General features: G+C 38.3%; 2 protein-coding genes across 4 annotated transcripts; one reads left to right on the top strand and one right to left on the bottom strand.

Annotated features, from left to right (window-relative positions):
* Nucleotides 1–191: 191 nt before the first annotated feature.
* LOC122643284 (soluble starch synthase 1, chloroplastic/amyloplastic-like) lies at nucleotides 192–20,038 on the top strand. Its single transcript, XM_043836923.1, has 15 exons — nucleotides 192–570; nucleotides 6,056–6,414; nucleotides 10,916–10,993; nucleotides 11,094–11,218; nucleotides 11,619–11,700; nucleotides 14,027–14,200; nucleotides 14,887–14,968; nucleotides 15,821–15,912; nucleotides 16,006–16,068; nucleotides 16,156–16,245; nucleotides 16,536–16,660; nucleotides 16,755–16,863; nucleotides 16,958–17,013; nucleotides 18,981–19,020; nucleotides 19,800–20,038. Exons 1-15 carry the CDS (start codon nucleotides 264–266, stop codon nucleotides 19,956–19,958), a joined length of 1,941 nt encoding a protein of 646 aa, XP_043692858.1. The 5' UTR covers nucleotides 192–263; the 3' UTR covers nucleotides 19,959–20,038.
* A 3,075-nt stretch (nucleotides 20,039–23,113) lies between these two features.
* Nucleotides 23,114–25,011, bottom strand: LOC122649046 (B2 protein-like). 3 transcript variants are annotated; one of them, XM_043842401.1, is made up of 6 exons: nucleotides 24,943–25,011; nucleotides 24,064–24,766; nucleotides 23,773–23,873; nucleotides 23,545–23,628; nucleotides 23,327–23,437; nucleotides 23,114–23,207 (listed from the first exon to the last, which is right to left on the bottom strand). In XM_043842401.1, the coding sequence occupies exons 2-6, from the start codon at nucleotides 24,728–24,730 to the stop codon at nucleotides 23,166–23,168; spliced, it is 1,005 nt and encodes a 334-aa protein (XP_043698336.1). In that variant the 5' UTR covers nucleotides 24,731–24,766; nucleotides 24,943–25,011; the 3' UTR covers nucleotides 23,114–23,165. The 3 variants fall into 3 exon arrangements, with proteins under 3 accessions (XP_043698336.1, XP_043698335.1, XP_043698337.1); XM_043842400.1 differs by having other exon boundaries at nucleotides 24,064–24,787; nucleotides 24,945–24,961; XM_043842402.1 differs by having other exon boundaries at nucleotides 23,545–23,632; nucleotides 23,777–23,873; nucleotides 24,064–24,787; nucleotides 24,945–24,961.
* Between the last annotated feature and the right edge of the window lie 733 nt (nucleotides 25,012–25,744).

Below are 25,744 nucleotides of genomic sequence, written 5' to 3'. Positions count from 1 at the left end.
AAGCTGTCCTCTTTACACGTGTCTTTGGAATAAACTGCCACGTGCATTCATGCGGCTTCCGCGCCAAGTGTCCCTATGAACTTGAATTATTCCACTTTGCCGGGAAGAGCTCAGTCTGAATCTTCCTTTCAGTCTCCAACCAAAACTACCCATTCCTGGGATCGGCGTTTGCTTTTGGGTTCCATTTTCTAGGTTGTTCATACTTCTTCCTGCCAAAACTTGCGATCCCTTTCGTCCTACTTTTTAGTTCTTCTGAATCTCTCATGGAGGCTCTACAGATCGGTCGTTTTGTCATCTGCAACCGCAAGTCGCCTCTAAATTTGTCGGCGATTTCACGAAAGTCGGGTGTAGTTAGGAAACTATGTTTCGATCCATTGCGGAGTCGCAGAGGTGGTGCTTCTCTGTTGGTTAGCAGATCGATCGCTGATGGAAATGAGGGGGAGTTTCGTAGTTTTCGGGAAGGATACTCCGCCAGAGAAGAACCTTCTCCGGATTTGGATGTCACTCAACTCACTCCGAGGCAAGACGGGAATAGTTCTCTCCTTGGGCTTCACCTGTTTCCTAAGTATGGTAAGTTCACTTTCCGCTTACTCTGTTTATTTAGCTATTGATTTTATGAGTCATATTTACATTGTTGTTAAAAGATATAAATGGAAACCGATTCTTCATTTTGGTTTTTATTTGAAATAGCATTTGAATTGACAAGTTCATTATTTCAAGAATACATCATCGGGGTTGTAGATAAAAGTTAGAACTTAGAAATGAGTTCAATTCCTGAAACCTAGGATGAATACCTTTGGACTAATTGTGTTTACAAAAGAATCCCATCCTTATGTCCCCTTACTTGGTGTTGTTATCTGCCACAGTCATGGTTCATAATTATATGGTAAACAAAATCGTAATGCATTATTGAGTGGTTTCACATAATAATGCAGTTCCGAGGGGTATACAAAATTTTAATCCCCCCAAGTTATTTGGGGGTTACCATCTCTGTTGTTGCATGAAAATTTCAAGTTCATCGATATGATAATTTCCTGGAGAAAGGTTTTCAGAATGAGTCCCATATTTATGGGAATAAAGAAATATAAATGGGAAAAGCGATTTCCAAGCGAGTTGCTCAGCATTCTTTGCTAAGAAGGCCTACTGGTTGAGCTGCATGGAAGGTTGATGTCGACATTTTGACCGTATAGGAGACTCATTGGATTGGCCACATGTCGAATTTCATGACCCAACAGAACAGGTTCACCTTAAGATGCATTTGGCATTGCCTCTTCTGTTTTGAACTGTCAATATGTCTTACCTTATATCCAAACATAACTAAAATGACATTTTTTTTTTCTCCAATGTGGTGTGATACTTTGGGCTGGACCTTATTCTTCGAACTGATTGAAAAATAATAATATAAAGGCAAAAACTTTCTCTACATCAGTGGGCATAAAGGGTATCTTTACACCAGAACCTAAATTTTTGCCACTTGATGGTTTTTAATTTGGTGGCAGACTCCATTTGGGTTGAATCTTGACATGTCAGCAGTAGACCTTCAGGTTTACTTGTCCACAGATTCCAGCCTTATCCAATGTGCCTCGTGGCATTACTTGGGTGCTGGTATAGAGAACCTGCTCCCATATAAGTGATAAATAAAAGGGCGTACCCAGTGCACAAGGCACCCACCACTGTGGGGTCTGGGGAGGGTCATAATGTACGCAGCCTTACCCCTGTTTTCATAGAGAGGCTGTTTCCAGACACAAACCCATGACCACTTGGTAATAAATTAATAATATTATATAAAATAAAGGGAGTGGGTTCCCTCCGATGCCAGAGTACTAATTCTGGTGAATGGAGGGAACCCACTTCGAATAGTACAATTGAGGGATTTAGAGGAGAGAGTGTGTTGTGGGGCCCCCATTTATGTCTCTTGGCATGCCAAGGAATCTGCACACGGACAGTGTGCGGATCCTTTTCCCTAAAATAAAATAGAAAAGTTGTCTTGCCTTGTGACAGATTGCCACCTGCCTATCCAAGATTTTTAGCTGATTCACTAACCTGTATATTGTGCATGAGAATTGAGAATGTTTGAATTCATGACTATTTGAACCTCTGTGTATTTTTTCTTGTTTTGCGAGTAGACAAAATGCTGATGTTATGCTTATTTTAAAAATCTTGATTAATGGAAATAGCATGCTAAATATTGAGTGGCATCCCCAATTGTTCACACTGATTACACTGATCATATTTAAGGAGTTAACAGAACTAATCCCACCCATACATTGCCAGATGAATATGAACCTAACACTTGGTTCAACTTCTGAAGTATGAGTATGGCATGAATTATCCAGATTGGATGTTAATCAGTAACCCAGATGATTTGGCAGTTAATCACTAACCCGGAGGAGGTTAAGCTAGCCAAATAGTAAGATCTTCCATTAACCCAGAGGAGGTTAAGCTGGCCAAGAAGTAAGATCTTCCAATTTAGCTGGTTCTGAGCCATGGGATGCTTACTAGGTGGGGCTATTAATTGGTGGTCCATTCTACCTGGTATGTGGAATTAGCAGAAATGTTTGTGATGTGGATGTTGTACTTATTGTATGTATGTGTTGGAATAATGAATGCCGAATATTTGGCCAAGATCCAGAACATCAGACAGGATGATGAAGCCAATAAAGCAATGCTTGTAGGTCTGCACCTCCGAAAGACACAGAGGACTTCATTCAGTGACTCCTCGATCACCCTCTGAATGATCAGAATAAGGTAAAGCTTCAAGATAAGTTTTGTACTCTATTAATTTCTCAGTCCCTCTAGTTGGGTGGGTGCCTGCCGGTCTTTCGGCCGGTAGCTTGTCTCCTTCGGAGCAGTTGAATAACACTAGCACCCCACACCTAGTAAGCATCCAAGATTGAAGCCTACTTTCATCGCAGCATCTCTAGTGGCCAAACTGAAAAGCCTTTTCAGTTCTTTCACAGTCTTGGTCTTTGAGTTCATTTCCATTCATAACCCCAGAACTTGTAACTGACTTCTGGGGTTAGGTGGTCAGAAGTTCAAAAAGGTTTGACCTTCCGGAGGGCAAGGGAGCTCAAGGAAGGAAGAAGGGACATGGGGCATCGAAAGGGATAAGCTGGGAGATATGATGGGAAGAGGAAAGCAGCTAGGAGGGAGAGTCAGGGGGATAGATGACCTGCCGGGCCAGAATAAGTTAAATAGCATGGATTAATCAAGGGGAATTGATTCTGCCATTCTTGTGGGATTGATTGGAAGGAACGGGGAGGGGAAAGCACTGACAAAAGAGAGCATATGACTTGGTGCTTAACATTCTTATAATCTATTTGCTTTCCTTTATTCCCCAGAGCTATCGGTCGAGTGGCCCCTGAAGTATAAATTCACATAGGCACCTTTTCAGCTGATAAATGGATTACTTTATTGTTTGGAGTACTCCATGTGTATTTGGAATAAGCCTCTAGTTACACACTGTAGTTTTTCAGTCGGTAGGCTTAAAAATGCTATTGCTATAATATAACTATAAGTAGCTATCTAGTGCGCTAGCCTTTTTCCACAGTCTTCTTGTAGCGCACATGATAGATTGGCTAATTCAGAGATTGAACAGTTTCAGTGAATGTTACTGGTGTTGCTAACTTGTCGCTCTGCTGATTCAATGGGCAGTTTTCAGGTTCCAGATTAGTGAGCATCACTTCAAATTCTTGGCATCCTTGAGCCATACAGCTCATGCTGTTCAGGATGTTGCATTAACGGTCTAAGACAGACTGAGATATGGATCTCAACTCTAAGCTATAGAGGGAAGTAAGGTGGTGACATTGGATCGGCTTGAGGTTTCCGATCTAGGGCCAAACTACAAGAAAGAGATGTTTGGAAAGACCTCCCAGGATTGGCCTATTAGATAGAAGAGAGATTCTGTAGATTAATTAAGAAAAACCAGTAAAAGAAGAGTAGGATAATAGGGGATCAGGATCGTCTCCAGGGAGCCCAGTGCCCAGGGGGCATCCAGTGGTTGAGCTGTGCCGCACACATCTCGGCGCACGCCTAGGGATGTGTGCGGCACAGCCCAACGGCTGGATGCACTCTGGGCGTGCTGGGCTCCCTGGAGACGAGCTAAATTCGATAATAGGAGATTGACAGAGTTCAGATAGAGAAGGAATTAGAGTCACAGTCAGATGTGGGACAGGAGTAATCAAAATTTAAAATTAGAAAAATATAAACAGAATACTGATACTGTTGTCGAACTCTGAAGTCTGAATAGTACTCATGAACTATAACTTCAAAGGAATAAGAAGAAGACATGGAAGAGGAAAGAGAAGGAGTTGTTTACCAAGTAGACCTAGGGTTTCATGTCTGGAATCTCCAGCATAATCATATATCATTAAAATAATCATAGGAAGGTGAAACTAGGACTTGGGGCTGTAAACAGCAGGGACATCATGGTAAAAGCAGAAGTTGAAACCTGAATTTTGAAGAAGCCAATCTGAAGTTGTAATGCTAAGGTTGGGGGCAGTTGAAATGGTAACAAGGAATTGATGTAGAAGGGATTTAGGGTGAAACTGTAAATTACCAACACATGCACACCTGGTGTACGTACAATCATATGTGTTGTTAAGAAAAAAAATCCTTCATTTAACAGCTTTAGTTCATTTCCTTCAGAAAATAAATTTTAGATAGAATAAAACTATCTAAATTTACAAAATCTGTTTATTACAATGGAAGAACTGGTATTCCTCTTAAGGTCTGTTTGATAACATTGTTGACTGTGATGGGGAAACTGGCAAACCCTAGACAAGCATGGTGTATAAGAGCCACAAGAATTAACTAGTTATATCACGTATAATGGTGGGTGGAGTCAGCTGGTAACTTAATTATGCATTGTGATATGCATGTGTTATGTGGCATGAAGCGATACACCTCTATTTGAGAGGGCTAGGGTTGTATTGTAGGTGACACTCTCTTTGCAAGTGGGTGATATGCAAGGATGTAACATGAAAATAATCCGGTGGCAAGTATTGCCTACAGAAGCAGTGGAGTGAATACTTAAGTGGGTTAGATCTTAGTAGTTATATATGCCAGCATCGTTTGGGTAGGTAGCATAACTGTGCTGGTTGAGTGAGGATAATGATTGTGGATGATCTATTTGTGGCTGGTGTGTAGCTGTTGGGCCTCCCATCCCCCTTTCTCTCTGTCACATTCTTTTTTTTTTAATTTCCTTTCCTTTTTTCATTCATTTTTCTTTTGCTTTATTTTCTCTTATCATTGTTCTGTCTAATAAAATGCATATTTTCACTTTTCTAAATAATGGGTACATGCACTATACAACGATATCATTCCAAGGGCTGGATCACAATATCTGTTCCTGATTATGAGTTGGAATAGGAGTCAAGATTCAACGCATGTTAACAAATCTATCTCTGAAAGGTGAAAGAACTAGAACTCATGGACTGACCAATGTGGAATATCTTCTGAGCAATATAAATAAGATTCCTATAGAAACGAGGGCTATAATAATAAATAGATAAACAGCAGATTAGCTTTCTGCAGTAAAATGAAACACTTTCCATATGGAAAGATGGATTCATAGTCTATGTAGATGGCATTTATGTCAAATTCAAATAAACAAAGACGAAAAGGTTCGGGCTGCTAGGGCAAATGCCCAAGTTCAAGTCTTGAGGGCAGCCACTCTGGGCAAAAATGCCAAAGGTTAGGACTGACTCCAAACTCACCCCTCCCAGGACCCACATAGGCGGGACCAGCACTGGGTAATGGCCTTTAAACAAAGATGAGAAATTGGCAAGGGCTCAAGTGTCTGATGCTTGTCAAAACAGATACATCAGCCACATAGAAAGGAAAAGTATTTCCTACATGAACCACATGGAAAAATTGTTTTATTCCAAATAGGGTAGCCTTGGCTCTATTGAATGTGTGCATATGCATGACTCTGCTTTCCATAGGGTAGCCTTTGCTCTATTGAATGTGTGCAAATGTATGGCTGTTCTTTCCAAGAGTGGGTCTGATAATATGCCAATACAGTTTGATCATTTACATGACAACTTGAATGCAGATGAAAAGCAAGTTGTGAACTCCAATGCTGACACAGTCAGTGATATAGAAGAAGAAATCAAGGGTATTAATGAGGAGAATCCTCCAACCACAGTTACCCATAACATTGTTTTTGTTACTGCCGAAGCGGCTCCATATTCAAAGACAGGAGGCTTAGGAGATGTTTGTGGTTCTCTGCCTGTTGCACTTGCTGCCCGTGGGCATCGAGTCATGGTAGTTTCACCAAAATATATGCATGGTGATACCTCGGATAAGGTTTTTGGGAGTGCATTAGATCTTGATTGCCACATTAAGATCCCTTGCTTTGGTGGGTTTCAGGAAGTTGCATTCTTCCATGAGTACAGAGCAGGTGTTGATTGGGTAAGTGAATGAGATCTCTTCATGTTCACCATCTGAGGTTCTTATTTTTCTTTTATAATTTAATTTGATGTTTGTATTGATGATGCATTCTTAAATTAGGTCATTTTGTTAGGGAATTAGGGAAAGAATGCAACAGACCTGCTCATTAGTAGTTGTTTAGAAATAAACTTTTCATATTAAGTAATACTTTTAGGAATTGGTTTCCAATATTTCTATATAAGATAACTAATAAATTGATTAGGAATATTTCTCTGCATTTCAATCATAAAAATGTAAGATAATAAAACATATCAGGGAACTATTTAAAAAGAAAATGCCATAAACTATTTGCATCTGAAAAAAAAATATTTAAGATTTGCATAATTTTGGAGCATAGAAGACAAAAATCTATCCCTGAGAGAATAGTGATCATAATCTAAATTTCAAATCTTTGGTACCTACAGCCGTTTAGATAGGCTTCTGTTTTGTGCTTTAGATTGTGCACGTGTTGAGCCTTGTACATTTTTCTCCTTTTTCTTTTATAAATATTTTTCCTTGCCTACAATGAAAGTCTGGATATGAAAATAATATTTTCAGAAAATTTTTTTTGGGTATTTAAGTTTGAATGAAGGGGGAGCATTTTGGTTAGAGACAAGGGACTTTGAGAACCCAAAAAAATCATTTCTATTTGCATGGAAATTAGGGTTTGAGATTTTATTTTATGTCGTTCAGATGTATAAGACGCCTATGGATAACCAACTAAAGTTGGAGCTCAAGAAGAGAAGAATCTAATTATGGTTTAAAGTATAATCATTAAACTTTTGTTCTTTTTAACTAGAACAAAATGGAAGTGTTTTCCTGACATATTTTTATGTTTCTTTCCACATTCAACATTGATGTATAAAGCATTTGAATTGCAATCTTTGATGATAAAGCTCATATGAGAGTTCATATAAGCGGATGTTTTTGCAAGAATCGGATGTCTTCAGTCTTGTACCCCCTTGATGGCTTTTTGGTAGTCAATGCTTATAAAGTGAGGGAATACAAAGTTTCCTAAGACTACTATTAGTTGAGATTTCAAGGATATTTTTGGTATTCACTTCTCCAACAACAATAAAACTTTAAGAAAGAGATGGTAGACTTCTCTAGGGTATTCCTGGCACCTAAATTAAGGTTTCTGTGGGTTATTTTTTTTAGGGGTGAATAAATAAATATATTAAACCCCAAAGAAAAGGGGGGGGGACTTACAAAGCAAAGATTCCTCCAAGAGGCACTAGGCCCCGGACAAACAAAGAGAAAAACAAAAGGATCAAAACATCAACCCTAGGACAACAACGGGCTCGCACTGCATCTTCCAAGGGGCATCAGATTTTCCAATCGGTTGAGCGAAGAAAATAAGGGGCAAACCTAATACGATGACTCTTGCTCCTACGCCAAGCAGAGACTTGTCTTCCCAATGGAGCTTTTCTTTTTGTTTCGACTCTGATGATTCCTCTAGATTATCAATATGTTGAGTTACTTGCTCAGTTTATACTGCAACTCTAGATCTTCCACTTGAGAGTGACAAACTAAGGAGGCTGTGTGCCAATCCAAAATATGGAGGAATGATTTTCCCTGCTCAGACTCCAACCTGGACCCACATGGAATGTGGGTAATTCTTGGCAATTCCTACATGCTAATTAATAAGAAGATTTAAGGACAGAAGAAGAAATGTCTGGCAAGAATCCCGTGCGATGGATGGGGTAAAATATAATTGAAGAAGTTTATTAAGAAATTCAGAAAAAATTCCCTTAAGTTTAATTAATATCAAGTTATACGATAGAAAAAGAGTTATAATACCATGAGTTTTTGAGTTGAACCAAAAAATGAGTAAAAGAGTTTCCTGAGTCAAAACAAAATTTGGTAATAAAAAATGAATAAATATCATAAACTAATTTTGTGTCATTCAGACTATGAGAATAAAAGTCAGTCATCTAGCTTTCAATTAAGACAAATGCTCTACCAATTCCTTAGGCTAAAACCCTAACCCATTGCCTATTGAAAAAAATAATGTATATAGAGTAAATGGCATAAGCAAACATTTATATCATTCGAAATATGCAAAATCAAACTCAGTCAGCTTATTTTTCAATTAAAACAAATGTTCTACCAATTCCTTAGGCTGTAATCTTTACCCATTGCCCACTTGAAAAAAAAGGAAGGTAAATAAATAAATAGTCAAAGCCTCCAAAGAAATTACAGAATACAAAGATAATGTTTTCTCATTATGTTCTAAACCATCTTTGTCAGGTCTGAACAAATTTGAGGAAGTTATCAGGGACTTGTGGAATTTGCAAATTCCAGCAACCCAATCTTTGGATTAGCTTAAGTGGAAATCAAGAAAATAAGGGAGAAAAAAACTCCAAACAATTATAACCAAAGATAAAAAAAAAAAAAGCTAGCAGTTATAAAGTAGTCCTAGATTGGTAGAAGACCAACTAGGAGCCAGTAAACCAGGATCTGTTATGAACAGGTGAATCGGCTAGGTCAAAATAGGGTTTTGGTGAAATTAGGGTTAGGGTTTGCTGTTAGGGTTATGCCAAGTCAAGGTAGGGGAATCTATCAGTGAAGGTCCTGAGATGTTTTGATGGATGGAAGTGTGTAAATTTGAATGGGCAGCAACTTAGGTTTAGGGTTTCGGGTTTTGGAAAAGAGGAAAAGAGGGGGATCTAGGATTTAGGATGGGAATTTGGGGCTAGGGTTTGGATCGATTATTCCTAGTGTAGGGAATGAAATTTGATTCAGGTATGGTATGTTTCTGATGGTTGGATTGGTCTGTGAAGAATTTGGGTAATGGGATGATCTCAAGAAATAGGTGGGATGTTGTGGCTTGAATGGGGTAATGGGAAAATAGCTTGGTTCGAGTATTCCAATTGCACAGGAGAATACTTAATCCAATTATGTGAAGGTGGTGTTAGCTGAATGGTTTGTTAAGAATTTTGGGAGGTGGGATAGTTTCAAGAGATGGGTGGGAAAATTTGGGTTTTGGGGTGGTTTGGAGGATTAGGAGAAGAATGGGTATTGATGGGATGATTCAAATTTACCGTTGTTGCAAGGGCAGCTCAATTGGTTAGAGGATCTTGAATAAATCTTGAATCTTGATCTTGAACTTGAAGGAAGTCTTCAAAGAATTGAAAGAAAGCTTCAAAGAACCACTCGATCTTCACACCCCAAGTTGTCGATTGGATCAAACACCAATCCCACCAACAAACCACCCGGGCTTCCCACCACAAGGTGTCAATCAAATCAAACACCAATCCCACCAGCCTTGATCAAACACAAGATAAAATCTTCAATGGAGAAGAAGAGCAGCAAAAGCTTTTCATTAACGTCAAAATTCGTGTTCAATACTTGCCCCCCTTACAACCTTATAGAAAAGACTCAAAATTAGACTCCTACACTAAACAGGAAAGGCCTAACCCAATTTTCAACTTATTAGGTAACTTAAACTGACTAGGAAACTGAAATAGACTCAAAACAGTCCTAATCCAGCCCCACTAAACACTAAAAAAAAAACTACTAAAATCACTTAAATTGAACCATTGGTTGAACCGGTTCAATTTATGAACTAAAACTCCAAAATAAAACTAAGTACAGAACTAAAACAATTAATCCCGTATGCAACCTAATTTCCTATATTTTAGGCCCATAAAAGTGGCCTATTACATGGAAAACCCATGGAATCAAAGGCCCAACATGTATATAACCCAGCCCTAGACTTATTTCTAATAAAACAAGCTTATTTCGGTGATGAATCTGCATCAAGTTAACTTGACAATATAGAAATTCTAATAAAGTGCTTATTCAGCAATTTAGGCCAGACGTCCAATTGACCCATCCATCACTATGGTGAGTTCAATCTCTACTGGAAAACTTGTTGGCTTGTCCACCAGTTTGGGTGCCATGCTTGGGGTGTGTGTGGTTAAAGGGGAGAGAGATTTATCAAGGATGAAAAACCTCTAATCCCCACAATCAAAATCAAACAGGATGGAGGGGGAGTCACATTGAACTCCTGAAGGCGAGGAGAAGGAAGTAAAGTAAAAACTAAAGCAGCCAATATGTTTGCCTATATAAAACCCTTTGATTTTCTGATATGAAATTCAAGCATTGAGATTCCTAAAGATGGATAGTTTATCCAAAATAGAGGGAATTAGGTGGCATGGGAAAATGAGAGAGCAAGAGATCAGTTGCTTCTAAATATATGTAGTTATAAGTCTGAGCAATCTACAAACTAAATGAAGGGGTTTTCAGGAAATTTCGCAGCATTTTATTACAAACTTATAACTAATACACTCTTACAAGAAATAAAATCTTGCTTCTCCCAAGATTATTTGCTGTGAAGGGGCATGTTCTATTTGTATCTTTTATTTGTCTCATTTATTAACACCTTACAGTTGATGGAGAATCTCTTTTATATTTTTATTGCCACTGTGATAGTACTGTGGCCCAAAAAACACAGAATGTGATCTGTTTTTCTCTTTAGGTATTTGTAGACCATCCTTCTTATCACAGACCTGGAAATCCATATGGTGATAGTCATGGTGCTTTTGGTGATAATCAGGTACTGGTTGTAGTTTTCTGTGGTGATATTAGCTGGGCGCCACTAGTAGCCTCTCCTCTATTTTGTTAATGACAAGAATTGTTATCTTTTGGTTTTACAGTTCCGGTTCACATTGCTTTGCCATGCAGCATGTGAAGCTCCACTAGTAATTCCACTTGGAGGGTTCACCTATGGCGAGAAGTGTTTGTTCCTCGCCAATGATTGGCATGCAAGCCTTGTTCCAGTGTATGTGATCTTCTTTCATTTGGTTTCGGCATTTTCGTTCCCCTATCCTTTCATGGTTTCCTTCCTCTGTAAATGCATAAAGTATGCTCCTTAATGAGGCAGGTGCTCTGTCAAAACACTAGAATCTCAGTGCTATATTATGTTGAGGTCATTTTAGTTATAGGGCATTTTATCTGGTCTTCAATGACATTTTCTCTCTTCTTTCTCAGAGGGTGTAAGCATAGTCTGCTATTTCACTCTTATTTAACTTGTCTTTAGGTTATCACAAGTCAAAAGTGCAGTTTTAATTCCATTCAGATGAAGGTGTTTTTATATGTAGAAGCTCTTCATTTTTGTTTCATTCTTATAGTTCATAACATCGTAGAAGTACTGATCTTCTTGAATATTGTTCGTGGTTCAGCCTTTTGGCAGCCAAGTATCGCCCCCATGGAGTTTATAAGGACGCTCGCAGTGTTCTTGTCATACATAACCTTGCACATCAGGTATACGGTTTTGGCATTGTTGCCCATGTTTTGGATACTGGAAAGTGATAATTTCTTTTATATGTTGACTAGAAGTTCAAGAGTGAGTGTGTTAGCTACTTGACCAGTACGCCAAAAGCTTCAAAGCTGATGGTACACGTTAAATCAAGCCCTTTAACCTACAGGCTGACCCATCTAGCACCCATACACTAGAGTGAGCCCCATTAGGCACATAACAGACCACCACGCTTCCGCAGTCGTTGTCCTCGGCGGTAGGTAGCCCTTTCCAAGCAGCTCCACTCTGCTCCAGGGTTTTTGCCTGGCGGCAGGTAGCCCTTTCTTGATGGCTTTCACTCTACTCTAGGTAGCCCTTTCCGTGACTCGAATCCATGACATGGTGACTGGCTCTGATACCAAATGTTAGGTACTTGACTGATACACCAAAAGCTCCGAAGCTGATGGAAAGCATTAAATCAAGCCCTTTAACCTATCCCATACTAGGCTGACCCAATCTAGCGCCCATACACTAGAGTGGGCCCCATTAGGCACATAACAAAGTGACAGCGATTTCAATACATTTTATGTACTAATATGCATACAGAGGCTGAGACGGGGTTGATAATTATGTTCTGAACAGTGTATGCAAAATAAAGCATAGGTCAGATAGTTTTACCCACCGACCACTTGAATGGATTGATTATCAAGCTAGGTGGCTATGCAGTTTGAGTGGTTTGACTGCAAAGTAGAATTATTGGGTAATGTGCATGGTTACTTCTTGATATGATAAATTTGCTTTGTTGCAACCCCTATTGTGACTAGCATTTGCTGCTGCAGAATAAATCAATTTAAAAATGGGATAACATGCTCGATAAGGCATAAATTCGAGCATCATAAGTGTTTCTTCATAGGAACACCCACGAATCCGATCAATTACTCTTCGTGCTTTGTGAGCAGACATACACGTATGTTGACCTAAAGCGTATACTTCTGTATACATATTATTTTTTATCTTCTTTATAATAAGTTCACCACCCTCAATGAACGACGAAGACCTATATTCACTTTATTAAAATTTTATTAAATTAACAACGAGATCTATTATCATTTCTCGCTGTCCTCGGAAATTTATAGTGGGTGCAAATTCTCCCAATTTATGACCTACCATACGATTTATTATAAAAATAGGCAAATGTTCCTTGCCATTATGAATAGCAATTGTATGGCTGATCATTGTGGGTATAATGGTAGATGTTAAAATTGGTTTTAAGATATTAACCTCTTATTCTATAGTATGGTAGACACATGATTTAATCATCAGCAAATGCTGGTGAGTTGGAATATGTTAAACTTCCTTGCTTAATTGGTTTTAATATATTAACCTTTATTCTACAGTATGAGAGACACATGATTTGACTGGTTGGTTCAATCGTCTAGTATGACAGTGTCACACAGATTCTGATAATATTTGATGAAGTCAATGTTTTTGAGCAAATTAGCAGTTTTGATGGTTAACACAGCTATAGTTTGGACAACTAATAATTTCATCCTGGTCTGGGTTGGTTTTCCAGAACACTGGGTTTGAGAGCTTAGATGAGAAAAATAAATCAGATTTGATAAGAGAAAAAAAAACAAAATTGGCGGTAAATAAGAATAACAATAAGACAAATGATAATGAAGAGTAATTGAATAAAGAGGGTTACCTAGGGTCCCCAGAGGTTTTCATACCTGACCAGTTCCTCCCAGACACAACTTAAAAACACTTCATCAACTAATCTATGTTTTTCGTTTCCCGTCGTACTAGATGAAAAGATTAGACTCACTTAAAAGAAAATATATGATTTGGCATGTGAAAACAGTGGACAATCCTATGACTAAAATCTTTGCTGCTTGAGTTCCACATCAGAAAGTGTTTTTATCACCTAAAAAGAAAATAATTTGCTGCCTGAGTTCCCATCGATTTGGCATGTGAACAAAATAGCCATTTATTTTGGAGAATCCATCATTCCATGAATCTTGTGTAAGTGATCTTTATGTTGTAAACTGACTAGACTACTGGTTGAAGCTGTCTGACTGTGCACTCCTTCTGTTATTGCCATTTTCTTTGTTCTATCCTTCTGGCAGGATGTGATAAATCACATGCTAACAATGACTGGATTGGGTCAATCTGTCATCTGTATTCTGTATGCAGCTTGCTGAAAGCTCGATTGCCATATCTGATGTGATAGTACTTCTCTCATATTATACTTAAGAGATTGAATTTCCATATTTTTTATATTAGTCAGAGATCACTCTCTTGGTCAGATTCATTTGAAATTTTAGTTCTAATTGTAGTCTGATTTTATACAAGGGGGTGGAGCCTGCAGCAACATACAAGAATTTGGAGTTGACACCTGAGTGGTACGGAGCACTGGAGTGGGTGTTCCCCACGTGGGCAAGGACACATGCTCTTGACACAGGGGAAGCCGTTAATGTTTTGAAAGGCGCAATTGTTACAGCTGATCGAATATTGACAGTTAGCCAGGTCATAAGCACTTCATGATGCATCTTCAAGCTTCATTATTCCCTTAGATCCAATAGCAGATAGTGTGGTCAACTGTAAGAATGACCTACTAGTGAAGTATCAGTACTTGTGGGACATGCGAGGTCACGCCAACCTTTTGATGGGTAAACCTGGGAGATCTCCAAACCCAGAGAAAACGAGTGTTTTATTCTGCTCATTGGGTCCATCAGCCCTTTTTTTGGGAAGTGTTTTGGAGAGGGAGGAGAGTGGGAAGTATCAGGCTGGCAGCTGGGATTAGACCTTTAGCCAAAATATTTGAACATGAATCCTGGAAACTCATTACTAAGCCCTAATCAAGTAGCTGAGATGAAGGTTATTTGAGTTGAGTTAGCGTATAAAGATAAGACATCACCATCCATAAGAAAATGTTTTGGCCTAGTAGTCTTTTGGGGTGGACCAGTTATACTGGGAATGGGTTACAGATGCCTCTGCATTTGTGCCACATGGATACTGTGCTTTTCGTAGACTGGCCATATTTCTATCAGATAACCCAGCTCAACTAAGCCTTTTCCCAACTAATTGGGGTTGGCTACACAGATTCTGTGAAACTGTTCTGCCATTCAACTCTATTTAAGGCCATATTTCTACTAGGAGGGGACTGGTACTTCTTATGTCTGTTTAGTTGTTAACTTCTACCTTTTGTGCAGGGTTATTCTTGGGAAATTACTACTGTTGAAGGTGGACATGGTCTAAATGAGATCCTAAGCAATCGGAAGAGTGTCTTGAATGGTAAAGGTTTTGAACTGTATGATAAAGCGGTCCTCTTTTAGTAAATGAACTTCTTGTTGCACAACTTCAAGATCTATCAACCTAGTACTCTTAATCATAGAAACGGATAATAATATCACATTAGCAACACATTTTATCAGGGAAGGCTGTAGCACAATATCACTGCCTTAAAGTTTGATTTGGAACACTTTAAAACTCAACCGCTCATTGTTTTTAAATAATGTAATCTGGAACCAACTCCACACCCTCCCCTCCCCCTCCCCCCCACCCCCCCAAAAAAAAAGAAGTTAAGCTGTTTGTCTTTTCAAAAAATTTGGCATAGTCAAACAGACATTGTTAACTTGTCAAGGATCAATAGTTTACAAGGAAAAATACATCTTTGACATCTTTGACCCAGAAAAAACCTTCTCTGCAGCACTTCAATTGTACCTTTCTTGTAAGGAGATGGAACAAATGAGCTTCTGTTCTAGGCCTTTGATCCACATGTTTAAGACTATACGTTCAGTTATAATACATATTATACTAAAGCCAAATGACAGCTGGAACACAGGGACATTCTGCAAGTCCTTGCATAACATCCGTTGCACCACACCTCTGCCTTATCATTATTAATTGTAATTGGTTTGACTTTTGAGATGCTCTTGATTAACAGCATTACACACTGGGTTCATTGCAAAGAGCCACTTAACCTAGTGTTATAAGAACCTAAAGAGGTGCCCATGACTATGTTAGATGTGCTACAGGTGCTTTTGCTTCCAAAATTTTGACACCAAAAAGTGATAAAGAAGATCAAACGCTTTTGATCTTCAGTTTTTTTATTTTTTAATCAATTTTTTTTTGCATTACAACCAGGAATTGTTAATGGCGTTGATATTGCTGAGTGGAACCCAGCTTCAGATGAACATATTCCTTTCCATTACTCTGTTGATGACCTCTCTGGAAAGGTTGCTCAGACCCTAAAATCTATTTATGTTTTAGTCATCTAAGCATCAGTCTAAAGGTGTTGGTATTGTGCACTAAGTGGTTTCGAAATGTAGGTTCAATGTAAGACTGCTCTGCAGGAGGAATTAGGTCTTGCTGTCCGACCTGATTGTCCAATGGTAAGATGTGAATCCTTAACCATGCATTGCTGAAATTGGGACAAACACTTTCTATTTTTATAATTGAACTGGAGGTGGAATTCATAGATTGGATTCATTGGGAGACTGGACTTCCAAAAAGGTGTTGATCTTATTCTCTCAGCAATTCCAGAGCTTATGCAAGATGACATCCAGTTTGTAAGTCGGTCTTCTTTTATTCTCTTGTTTAATGTTCTTAAAATATTCTGGTTACCAAATCCTATCTTATTTTGAGAATATGCCCTTATGAACTATCGCCTTTTGTTTTAATGGTTAACAAACATATAAACTCCTACTCCTGAAGAACCTCAATATATACAATAAAAAATCGTTTGCCACAAAGATTCAGGTTTTCTACTTTCTAGTTGTCTCCAAAATAGTCAACCAGTTGCTTATACTTTATCCTTTAACTGGGAGATTACTAACTCATGCCATCTTATCCATTTCAGATTATGCTTGGGTCAGGGGACCCACAGTATGAGAATTGGATCAGAGCAACGGAATCTACATATAAAGACAAGTTCCGGGGTTGGGTTGGTTTTAATATTCCTGTATCTCATAGAATAACTGCAGGGTATAGAAGTGAACATCTGAAATATTTTTGTAGCTATTACAATACTTCTTTACTTACTAATAATGACAATGTTTTAATACTTGAAAATGTGCAGCTGCGACATATTATTGATGCCATCAAGATTTGAGCCATGTGGACTGAATCAGTTATATGCTATGAAATATGGAACTGTTCCTGTTGTGCATTGCACTGGAGGGCTTAAAGTGAGTTAACTTTCAAGGAACTACATTTCCCAAATCATTTGTATTGGCCAAATACAAATGAGACATCTCTTTGTTTTTCTCTTTCTTGTTGCAGGATACGGTGGAGAATTTCAATCCTTATGCTGAAGAAGGCAACAGTCTGGGTACTGGGTATGTAGTCTGTTCTAAAACTCTTGGATTCGACATATTCTCTTCCATAAAGTGGTAGTTACTAGAAATTCAGAATTTGGTATCATTCAACACTTATAACTCAGACTATATGGTTACCTCTTTCTGCACTTCTTAAGTTACCTATGCTTTACACCAGGGTTTTGGAAATGTCTGCAGTTTCTGCTTTCTTTATTGTACATCTGGACAAGCTACTATTTATATTCAGTTTAAAGAAAACACAACCAACTATTATAAAGAAAGATAGGAATGTCCTTGGTGGGCTCCACGCTCTAGAATGGAATCAAGAAGATAACAGAGGCAGGGACCACACGTAGGACCAGGATCTGATTGAAGGATTTGAAGAAAACTGAGAAACTAAATAGACTCCAAAGATTTAATGCAGTTTTTAAAAAAAAATGGTTTTTCTGTTTTTACTAAACACTGCCCAATGATTGTATTCATGAGGGAATAATTTACTGATTTTAGAAATTAGAAAGGGGAAGAAGAGACGGTAAAACAGGGGTTCTAAAAGATGTCTGAACTTAGTAAACACTAATTAAGCTGGACTGTAACTTCAGCAATAGAATTGCTTGGGTCTACTTATGATTTCCAGGCCAGAAAATAATATCTTAATAAGGCTAGAGGAGGTATGGTAGGCTGGTTGCTTGTAATTCATATATGTTGATAAGGATAAAAAATATTAGACTATTGTCAGGATTCAAGAGAGATTAGCAACATAAACACCAAATCTAAGAAGAGTCCAAACTAATATGAATAAGATATGGTCAAATGATGCAGGTTGGAAATTGACAGAAAAACAGGGTATCTGCTTGGTTTGGAATCAGATAAGCCAAGAAGTAAAGAGGAAGAAGTACGAGAAGAAGGGAAGAAGGAGAACAGAAGAAAATAGAATGGAGAAGAACAGCAGGTTCACACCTGTGATGAATAGCTCATACCTGAGTTGGGCAGGGACATGCACCACAGCCACTAAACAAACAATTGATCCAATCCTTTCAACTCAAGTATGTTCAATGGGTTACAATTTTGTATAAAGAAGAAAAAAAAAGGACTCCTAATCATATTCTAAAACAGAAGTTAAAACCTACTTGAACTCTATTCCTATCCTGCTGATATACAAAAACAAGAATTTAATAATAACAAAGATGAAATTACAAAAATAACTCCAAACAAATAAATAAATTCCTAAATACCCTGTTGGACCGAAATCCATGTTTTGACCCGATTCTCCTTGGCCTAGGTTTTCAGAGTGGTTTATAACGGTCCAATCATGATAGTGCTACTGCTTCAGCCCTCAAGTAATATCCCAACTTAAACTAGTAGTTAGGTATTGCAGAAACATAAAAATTTTAAACTGGATGTCTCAAGGGGTAAGTAATTCTCAATTGGATGCTATATATATGCGGTCGGTAGCTGCTTAGTCTCATCCGAGAGTCCAATCTCTTTGTACTGCTTTGGGCCATCAAATTTGTGACTTAATTCATGATCCACTAGTTTATTGATCTGAGATGGACGTTTGCTAAGGTGCTTTGGTGGATGGATAGATGGCAAAACTTACACTAGTTGTAATGTCCAAACTATCTGAGACATTCATAAAAGAAAAGCACACATCAGTTTTTATCAGTCCAAAAGGAACTGCCCCCCCCCAAAAAAAAAAAAAAAACTTTCTCCTTGTTTATCTGTTCCACTTTTTCTTTATTTTCATATTGTATTGTGTAGTTTGTATTGGCAAATTTCTTGGAAGTTGACATGTAAGTAATGCACATGGTATCATTCTTCTAGAAATTTTCATGGGTGTTTTCCCTGATGCTCAAATTTTATGATATTGACGATATGTGTTACAAGGTTTTCTATATTTTAAAAACTTTCTCTACTTCTATATAAAACACTGAGTTGGAGCAGTTGAGATATCAACTTATTCATAACCATTGTCTTAAATGCTTTGACAGGTGGACCTTTTCTCCACTATCAAAGGAGAGTATGTTGGTGGTAAGTTCGAATCTTGTTTTTCTTACTGAAAGAAGGTTCTAATCTTTTTTACTACTAAAAGTTTGCTTTGGAGATTCTTCGTGTGAGCCGCAAACTTCTTGTTTTATCTTACATTCAAACCAATATTTTAGAGCATAGATTTGCACCATGATGAAATTTGGCGAATCCTAACCCTCTTTGTGGTTTGAACCAAGGATGCCCCAGAATTTTCCTTGGGAGGGAGTGGTGAGAAAAAAAACCAAGGGTGCTTCACATTGGGGTAGAACTCCACTGTAACCTAGGACAAGGGAAAAACATGACTAATATTCGTGAATTCCTCTGGGTAGAAACAATTGAAGGAGAAGGTAAAGAAATCTGTGATCATATGATGCATCACTTCTGTTCTAGTGTTTTGTCCTGGTATTTACTATGCCATGTTCATGACATACATTTTTTTTAACACAACCAATACCATCTTTAAAAATAAATTTAGTGGTTGAGTTGGCCAAAAGATTTTTGGTCGCAGAATTGTTGATTTATTTTATTGGTGTCCCTTACCTTGTTGAGTCAACTAAAAGATCTTAATATTTGACCCCATTGAAATGGTTTTGGAGTGTAATGTAGTTGTATCAATATGAATCTATCAGGACCATTCAGTGAAAATTTTCATATTGGAAGGGTAACTACACAAAATGACCTTACTGATTGCATTTTCTGAAGTTTATTGACCATCCCATGTACTCATTTCTCCGTGGGGTTTAAAACGAGAGTTTTTAACAGTAACAAATGATGATTGACAGACTCTGAGAGTTGCCATTGGGACATATGAGGAACACAAGTCTTCTTGGAAGGGATTAGTGAAGCGAGGCATGGAGAAAAACTACACGTGGGACAAAGCCGCTGCTCAGTATGAGCAAGTCATTGAATGGGCTTTCTTTGATCCACCTTACATTCAATAAGGTTAGAAACGCCTTGGATATTTTTAATGTGCCTGCATCCATTTTTTTAAAAATCAATTTGTTAATAGTAATTTTGATTAGACAGAGTTAACATTCTTAGTTTATCTTCTTTATCTGCTAAATTGTTAATTATTATTTTTGTTCTTCTGGGCAGAATGGTATTAATTATTATTTCCATTGTATTTGATTGACAATATTAGTTTTACTGGATAAATAGAAAATATCTTCTTACGTTTCCATCCTTCCTTGGGTGGATACATCAGTTTCATTAAATGTTGACTTTACAATGCTCACCAAAATATATGGCGTGCAATATGTTTTTCTTGTTGGAGTGTCACTATAGAAGAGAAAAAGGAAAACAAAAATAACATAGTAATTGTTTACCTAAATGTAATACAAGAGGGCATTATTGCCGTTGATATAAATTATGAATCAAGATCCGGATCCGGATTCTTCATGGCCTATTTTGATCTGATCTGGGATTGGAATCGGCCACAGAACCGGTGGAGATCGGCAAAAACATCTTAAACCCTAGTTTTGTAAAGGGATTGGTCCGATCTGGGTTGTCCAGAATCAACGGATCTGATCCGATTTTAGAAACCGTGGTCAATACTTTACAGAACAGTGGTACTGTGTAATTGAGATTGGAACAAAAGCTTGGAGCATGGTTTCATACTATGGAACAAAGGAACACATTTGTTGGGAATGGAATACCTCTTAGTAGGGTTGAGAGGCCGGGGCGTGCTCTCACATAAATTATTGTCGTGGATGAAACAGTGAGTGCAGTCAACGAATCTGAGAGAGAGAGAGGTGATTTGGTTCCCCAATCTCACTTTCAACCCCAACAGCTACCATGAAAATGACAGTGCTACTGGGCGGTGTTCAGTGGGTTGGGTGGCCAACACGGCAACACGTCTGTGTTCTTCACAAATATCCCTCCACTATATATATATATATATATATATATATATATATATATATCATGGATTTTAGTCCACGGTACAGGTGATATTAATCAAAATACAGATATCGAATATGGATCGGATTCATACAAAGTGGAATTAGGATTCCAATCCATTCGAATTGTTGTATCCGTGGGTGGCACTTTTGCTCTCAATCATTTATTGCTTTGAAAAGGGGGCTTACAACCCTCACATTCACTGTACCTTAAAGAGAAGCAATAATTTAGAGAGTATCAATCCTTCCTTCTCATCCTCTTAAACTCAAATTTAATGTTTGTCATCTAATTCTTGCTCCTTCTCTGCTCTTTTATTTTTTTTCCCCTCCTAGACACTATTTATCTTTTTTCCTTGGTATAAGAAGAGAGAAATCAATTTAACCGACCACACTATCTACAATATCATATCATTTCTCAGACAAAGGGAAAAAAAAACCCACCATTTTGCCGATATTGTATCAGTGTATCGGAGATCAATATGGATCGGACAAAAAGTTGTTCAATTTTGGTTTGGAATTACTACCGATAAGGCGATACCGCCTGACATTCTCTCTCGTCTGCCTCCTATTGAGGAATTGTGTCCAAGTTCTCCATTGGCAGGCTCCCACCAACCTAAACTGGGCCGCCAAGGACGGGACCTTCTCTCTCCTTTATATATAATAAAATGGCCTTACTGTCCTCTCCTAGGTATGATATGAAATTGTTTTATTCTCATAAGCTCTTTGTGGGCTTAAACTGCTTGTTCAGATATCTATATCTTAAGTAAAATTAAGACTAAGGCCTGATTTGTTATGATTTATATTTCAATTTTGGATTGATTTCTTGAAATAGTTTTTTGATCAAAAAATTGAAATTGTTTTGGTTGTATCAATATGAAATATTTCAAGAATAAAAAAAATCCATTTGATAATTTAAATTCTACGAATAGATTCTCTATATTTCTTTGGGAAGGATGGTGATGGCGGGAGTGGGGTAGTGGTGATGGTGATGGTGACGGTGACGGTGGTGGCAAGGTAGTGGTGACATGGAAGTAGTGGGGGTGGGGGTGGGGGTGGTGGCGATGGCAATGGTGGTGGCAACGGCAGTGGTGGCAGTGGTGGTGATGGCAAAGTAGTGGTGTTGGTGGTGGTAGTGGTAACAAGGTAGTAATGGTGGTGGTGGTGGCGGTGGCGATGGTGGGAGTGGGGTGGTGATGATGAGACCATTAGGAGAAGAAGGGTGGGTGTTTTATTTTTAACATAAAATTACTACTTTACCCATGAAATTAACCATGTGTTCATTCAAGAGCAAGAGTGCTAAATCAAAAGAAATAGAAATTCTGAAACATCTCTTCAGCTATTTCAGAATTTCTATTTCATTTGATTTCTATTTTACTGAAATAAGGTGCAAAAATCAAACGAAACAATTTTTTAAATAGAAATCATACCAAATCAGGCCTAAAATCCTTGTATTCAACAATCCATGATGGGATTACACAATCCTCAACCGACTGCATGAATACTCTTGTTAATATTATGTTTAACTAAACTTTCTTTTTTTCACCCTAAAAAAAAAAAAAAATTCCATGACGTAATGAGTCGGATGGTTGCTAGTGCATTCACACAACTCACGATGATCTAAGGGCTTGCAATCTAATTCATACAGTACACCTTTAATCCATTTATGCATGTAGTCAGTTGTGCTTGTTGGTGCTAGGAGAGCTATGTACAAGCAAGCACGCCCACCTCAAGAACTAAAGTCAGGAAAGGGGCAACTTTGCCTCTCTGAAAGCTTCAATACATCGAGGGACTCCATGGCTAGTAGATATACAAACACTAAACATGCTACTCGAACCGAACGGAACAACTGATAAACCCACAGAAACATCTGTAGACAAACCATATATGCAATCACGAATGAAGAAGAAGAAGAGCAATTTATATAGTCTTTGTATTATATTTTATTTACTTATGACAAAATAGGGGAAACAAATACAAACACTCTGTCTAGAGTTTCAGTATCAAACAACAATACAAACGTCATATTTTCCTCTTTGTTTTTTCAAGGGAGAGGCTATTCTTCTCCTTTCTTCGCTTTTACTTGTATAAAATCTCTGCTCTGCAATCCCAAGTTATTAGTATTCAAAGATTCCCTTCTCCTCTCTCTCTCTCTCTCTCTCTCTCTCTCTCTCATACTCTTTTTCTTCATTTTTTTAAAAATATATTTTAAGTAATCTCCATAGGTAAGAAAGCTGTCTGTTGGCCTCGTCGTTAAGGGTTGCTCTCTGCAAAAATATCCAAGAGTGCGAGTGCCTGGTACAAACGAACAACAATTTCATGTAACCAATAATTAGATTGGTATCAAGGGAATATATATATATAATATATATATAATGGGCAATTTTCATTGAGAAAATGAGATATGTGCATACCTCAGGAATGTTGAGTTCTAAGCGGAACTTGGGGCCGTCATAGTGGTGAAGGATAGGTCTGAAAGCGTCTTCCTCTAATGGTTCACAATTCTTTTTTGCAACAACTCGTACCTGTCAACCCCCCAAAACAAGTTTGGATTATCAGATGCAAGAAAGAAGAATTGGGTTTCTTGTTATCAGATGCAAGAGAGAAGAATTGGATGGAAGTAAATGAATACCTGAGCTGGGAAACGAGATTCACCAGGACACTTCTTGTCCTCCCAAGCCGTTGGATCGATATTAGTTCCCCCAAAACTAGCAGCCTGACCAACAGTTAAGGAACGGATAGATGTTAAAGAAAGCAGAGGAAGCACAAAAATGAAAAATGAAACCAGAGTCATAGATATAAAAATCAGATTTCTTTTTTTTTTTTTTTGGGGGGGGGGGGGGGTGGGAAGAACACCAACCGAGAAAATTCCATGGAGTTGGTGGGTAGAGTAGTTGTACAGGAAAAGGGGCAATCCAGGAGTGATAGCTCTCACAGAATCTCGGTACCGCGGAGGAAGACCTGAGAAAATATATTCAGAGACAGTTTTAGATCAAGAAAATCAATAGTTCCGATTGATTTCAATGAAATTCCTTGGAACAACTTTTAGAGAGGCCTTTAATTCTTCTCTAATTGAATCCTCTGCAAACTAAACTCAAACTTTCACAGAGAGTGGAAACAGGGAAAAAATAAGAAAGAAAGAAGGCATTACCAAAGAGGAGCCTTTGAAGATTCTCCTGCATGGTCTCGTTGTTGCAGACAAAGATATAACCACCAATAGTCTCGTCACGAGGGAGAGCCTCTGATGCTGGAAGCGTCTTAAATCTCTTGTCAGCACTGTTCTTGCTGCTACTACTATTATTGTTGTTGTTGTTACTCTTTTTTCCGCCTTTGTTACCCTCGTGATCTTCATCCTTGTTGCCCTTCCCCTTGTTGCTGCTGTTATTGTTGGGGTTGATGTTGAACTTGCTATTGTTACTGTTGTTCTTGCCGTCTAGGATGGGTTGTTTTGGATAGATACCCTTATCGAAGATTCCATTAACACCAACGTTCTTCGGAACTCCTCCTCCACCAAGAACTCCATCGAGACCATTCCCGATCTTCCAACCGTTGTTGAACCCATTGAAGTTCGATCCTCTTCCGGTCTTCCAGTCATCGTTGAAACCATTTAAATTCGATCCATTCGGTTTAAGATTGTTGTTGATGGAAGAAACCCGATCACCTCCTACCCTGATATCAAAATTCTTCCTTTCTTCAGGCCTCTTGGTCGTGAACGAGTTTCCCCATATGCTATCGTTGATCGACAAATTAGCCAAGTTGGTCGATTGCAACCGGAGCTGATCGCTGAACTGCCAAAACGACTGCTGACTGTTCTCCATCTTTCTGCAACTATTACGGGTTGGTTACTCTGTTTCTGTAAAAGTAATCTCTAGATTGATAGAACAACAACTACAGAGATTGAAGGTATAAGAGAGAAGAAAGGTAAAAATCAAGCAAGCAAAAAAAAGATTTAAGTAATTCCTTGTGTTTAACTTGGTGGAGCAGTTCTATATAGAAAGAAAGTATGAGGAAGAGAGAGACCAGAAGAAATCTCTCTCAGGCTCAAGGGCATAGATGGAGAAGGAAATTTCGAGGAAGAAAAGGAAATGAAGATACAGAGAGAGAGGGAGAGATAGCGTGTTGGTGCTGATTTGGAAAATTAAAAAACGAGAATTTTAAGGTCAAGCAAAGTTAGTGGAGATGGGGCCCATGTTACAAGTGACGGCATAACCGCGTCTTATAAGGAAAAATATCACCTCAATTTATCTTTTCGTCAATTTCCTCAATTCCCTCTAATAGAGGGAGGTGGATCCCATCTGAATTGTATTTGCACAGGGATTAAGATGATCATTTCCAACCCCTACAAGATGAATTGAGGAAATTGAGAGACAGGCAAATTAAGGGGATAAAGATCCATCATATAATCCTATCTATCTAGAAGATATTTGACAGAGATAATAACGCTGGCTTTGTTGCTGCTTCCTCTGCTTCTCTAGAAGTTAGTCTTCACGTTTTGCTTATAAGTAATGCCAGTATCCCACGACCCACCGGGCTACCACGGCCACCCATCAGGTAGGCTCAAACCCGAGCCCATATAAGATTATTGAAGAGAAAAGGGATTTACAAAATACAAATATTGGGTTAAGAACAATTCGTTGGTCGTTCGATGGGTGTGTATTTTGAATTCTGATGGTGGGTGGGGTTGGTTCGGGTCGGATCTCAGGGGTCTGGGATTAGATTTTATTGATTTACAGCGTTACTGGGGAAGAAAGAGACTGGGGACGGGTCTCAGAGTCCCCACTGTCTTCGTTTGCTTACCTGCTAAGGAAAGGGAGAAGAAGGGATTATTTGGT

Source organism: Telopea speciosissima, chromosome 1, assembly GCF_018873765.1.
Source record: "Telopea speciosissima isolate NSW1024214 ecotype Mountain lineage chromosome 1, Tspe_v1, whole genome shotgun sequence".
NCBI classification, from domain to species: domain Eukaryota; kingdom Viridiplantae; phylum Streptophyta; class Magnoliopsida; order Proteales; family Proteaceae; genus Telopea; species Telopea speciosissima.
This window is presented reverse-complemented; position numbering and strand designations above follow the sequence as displayed.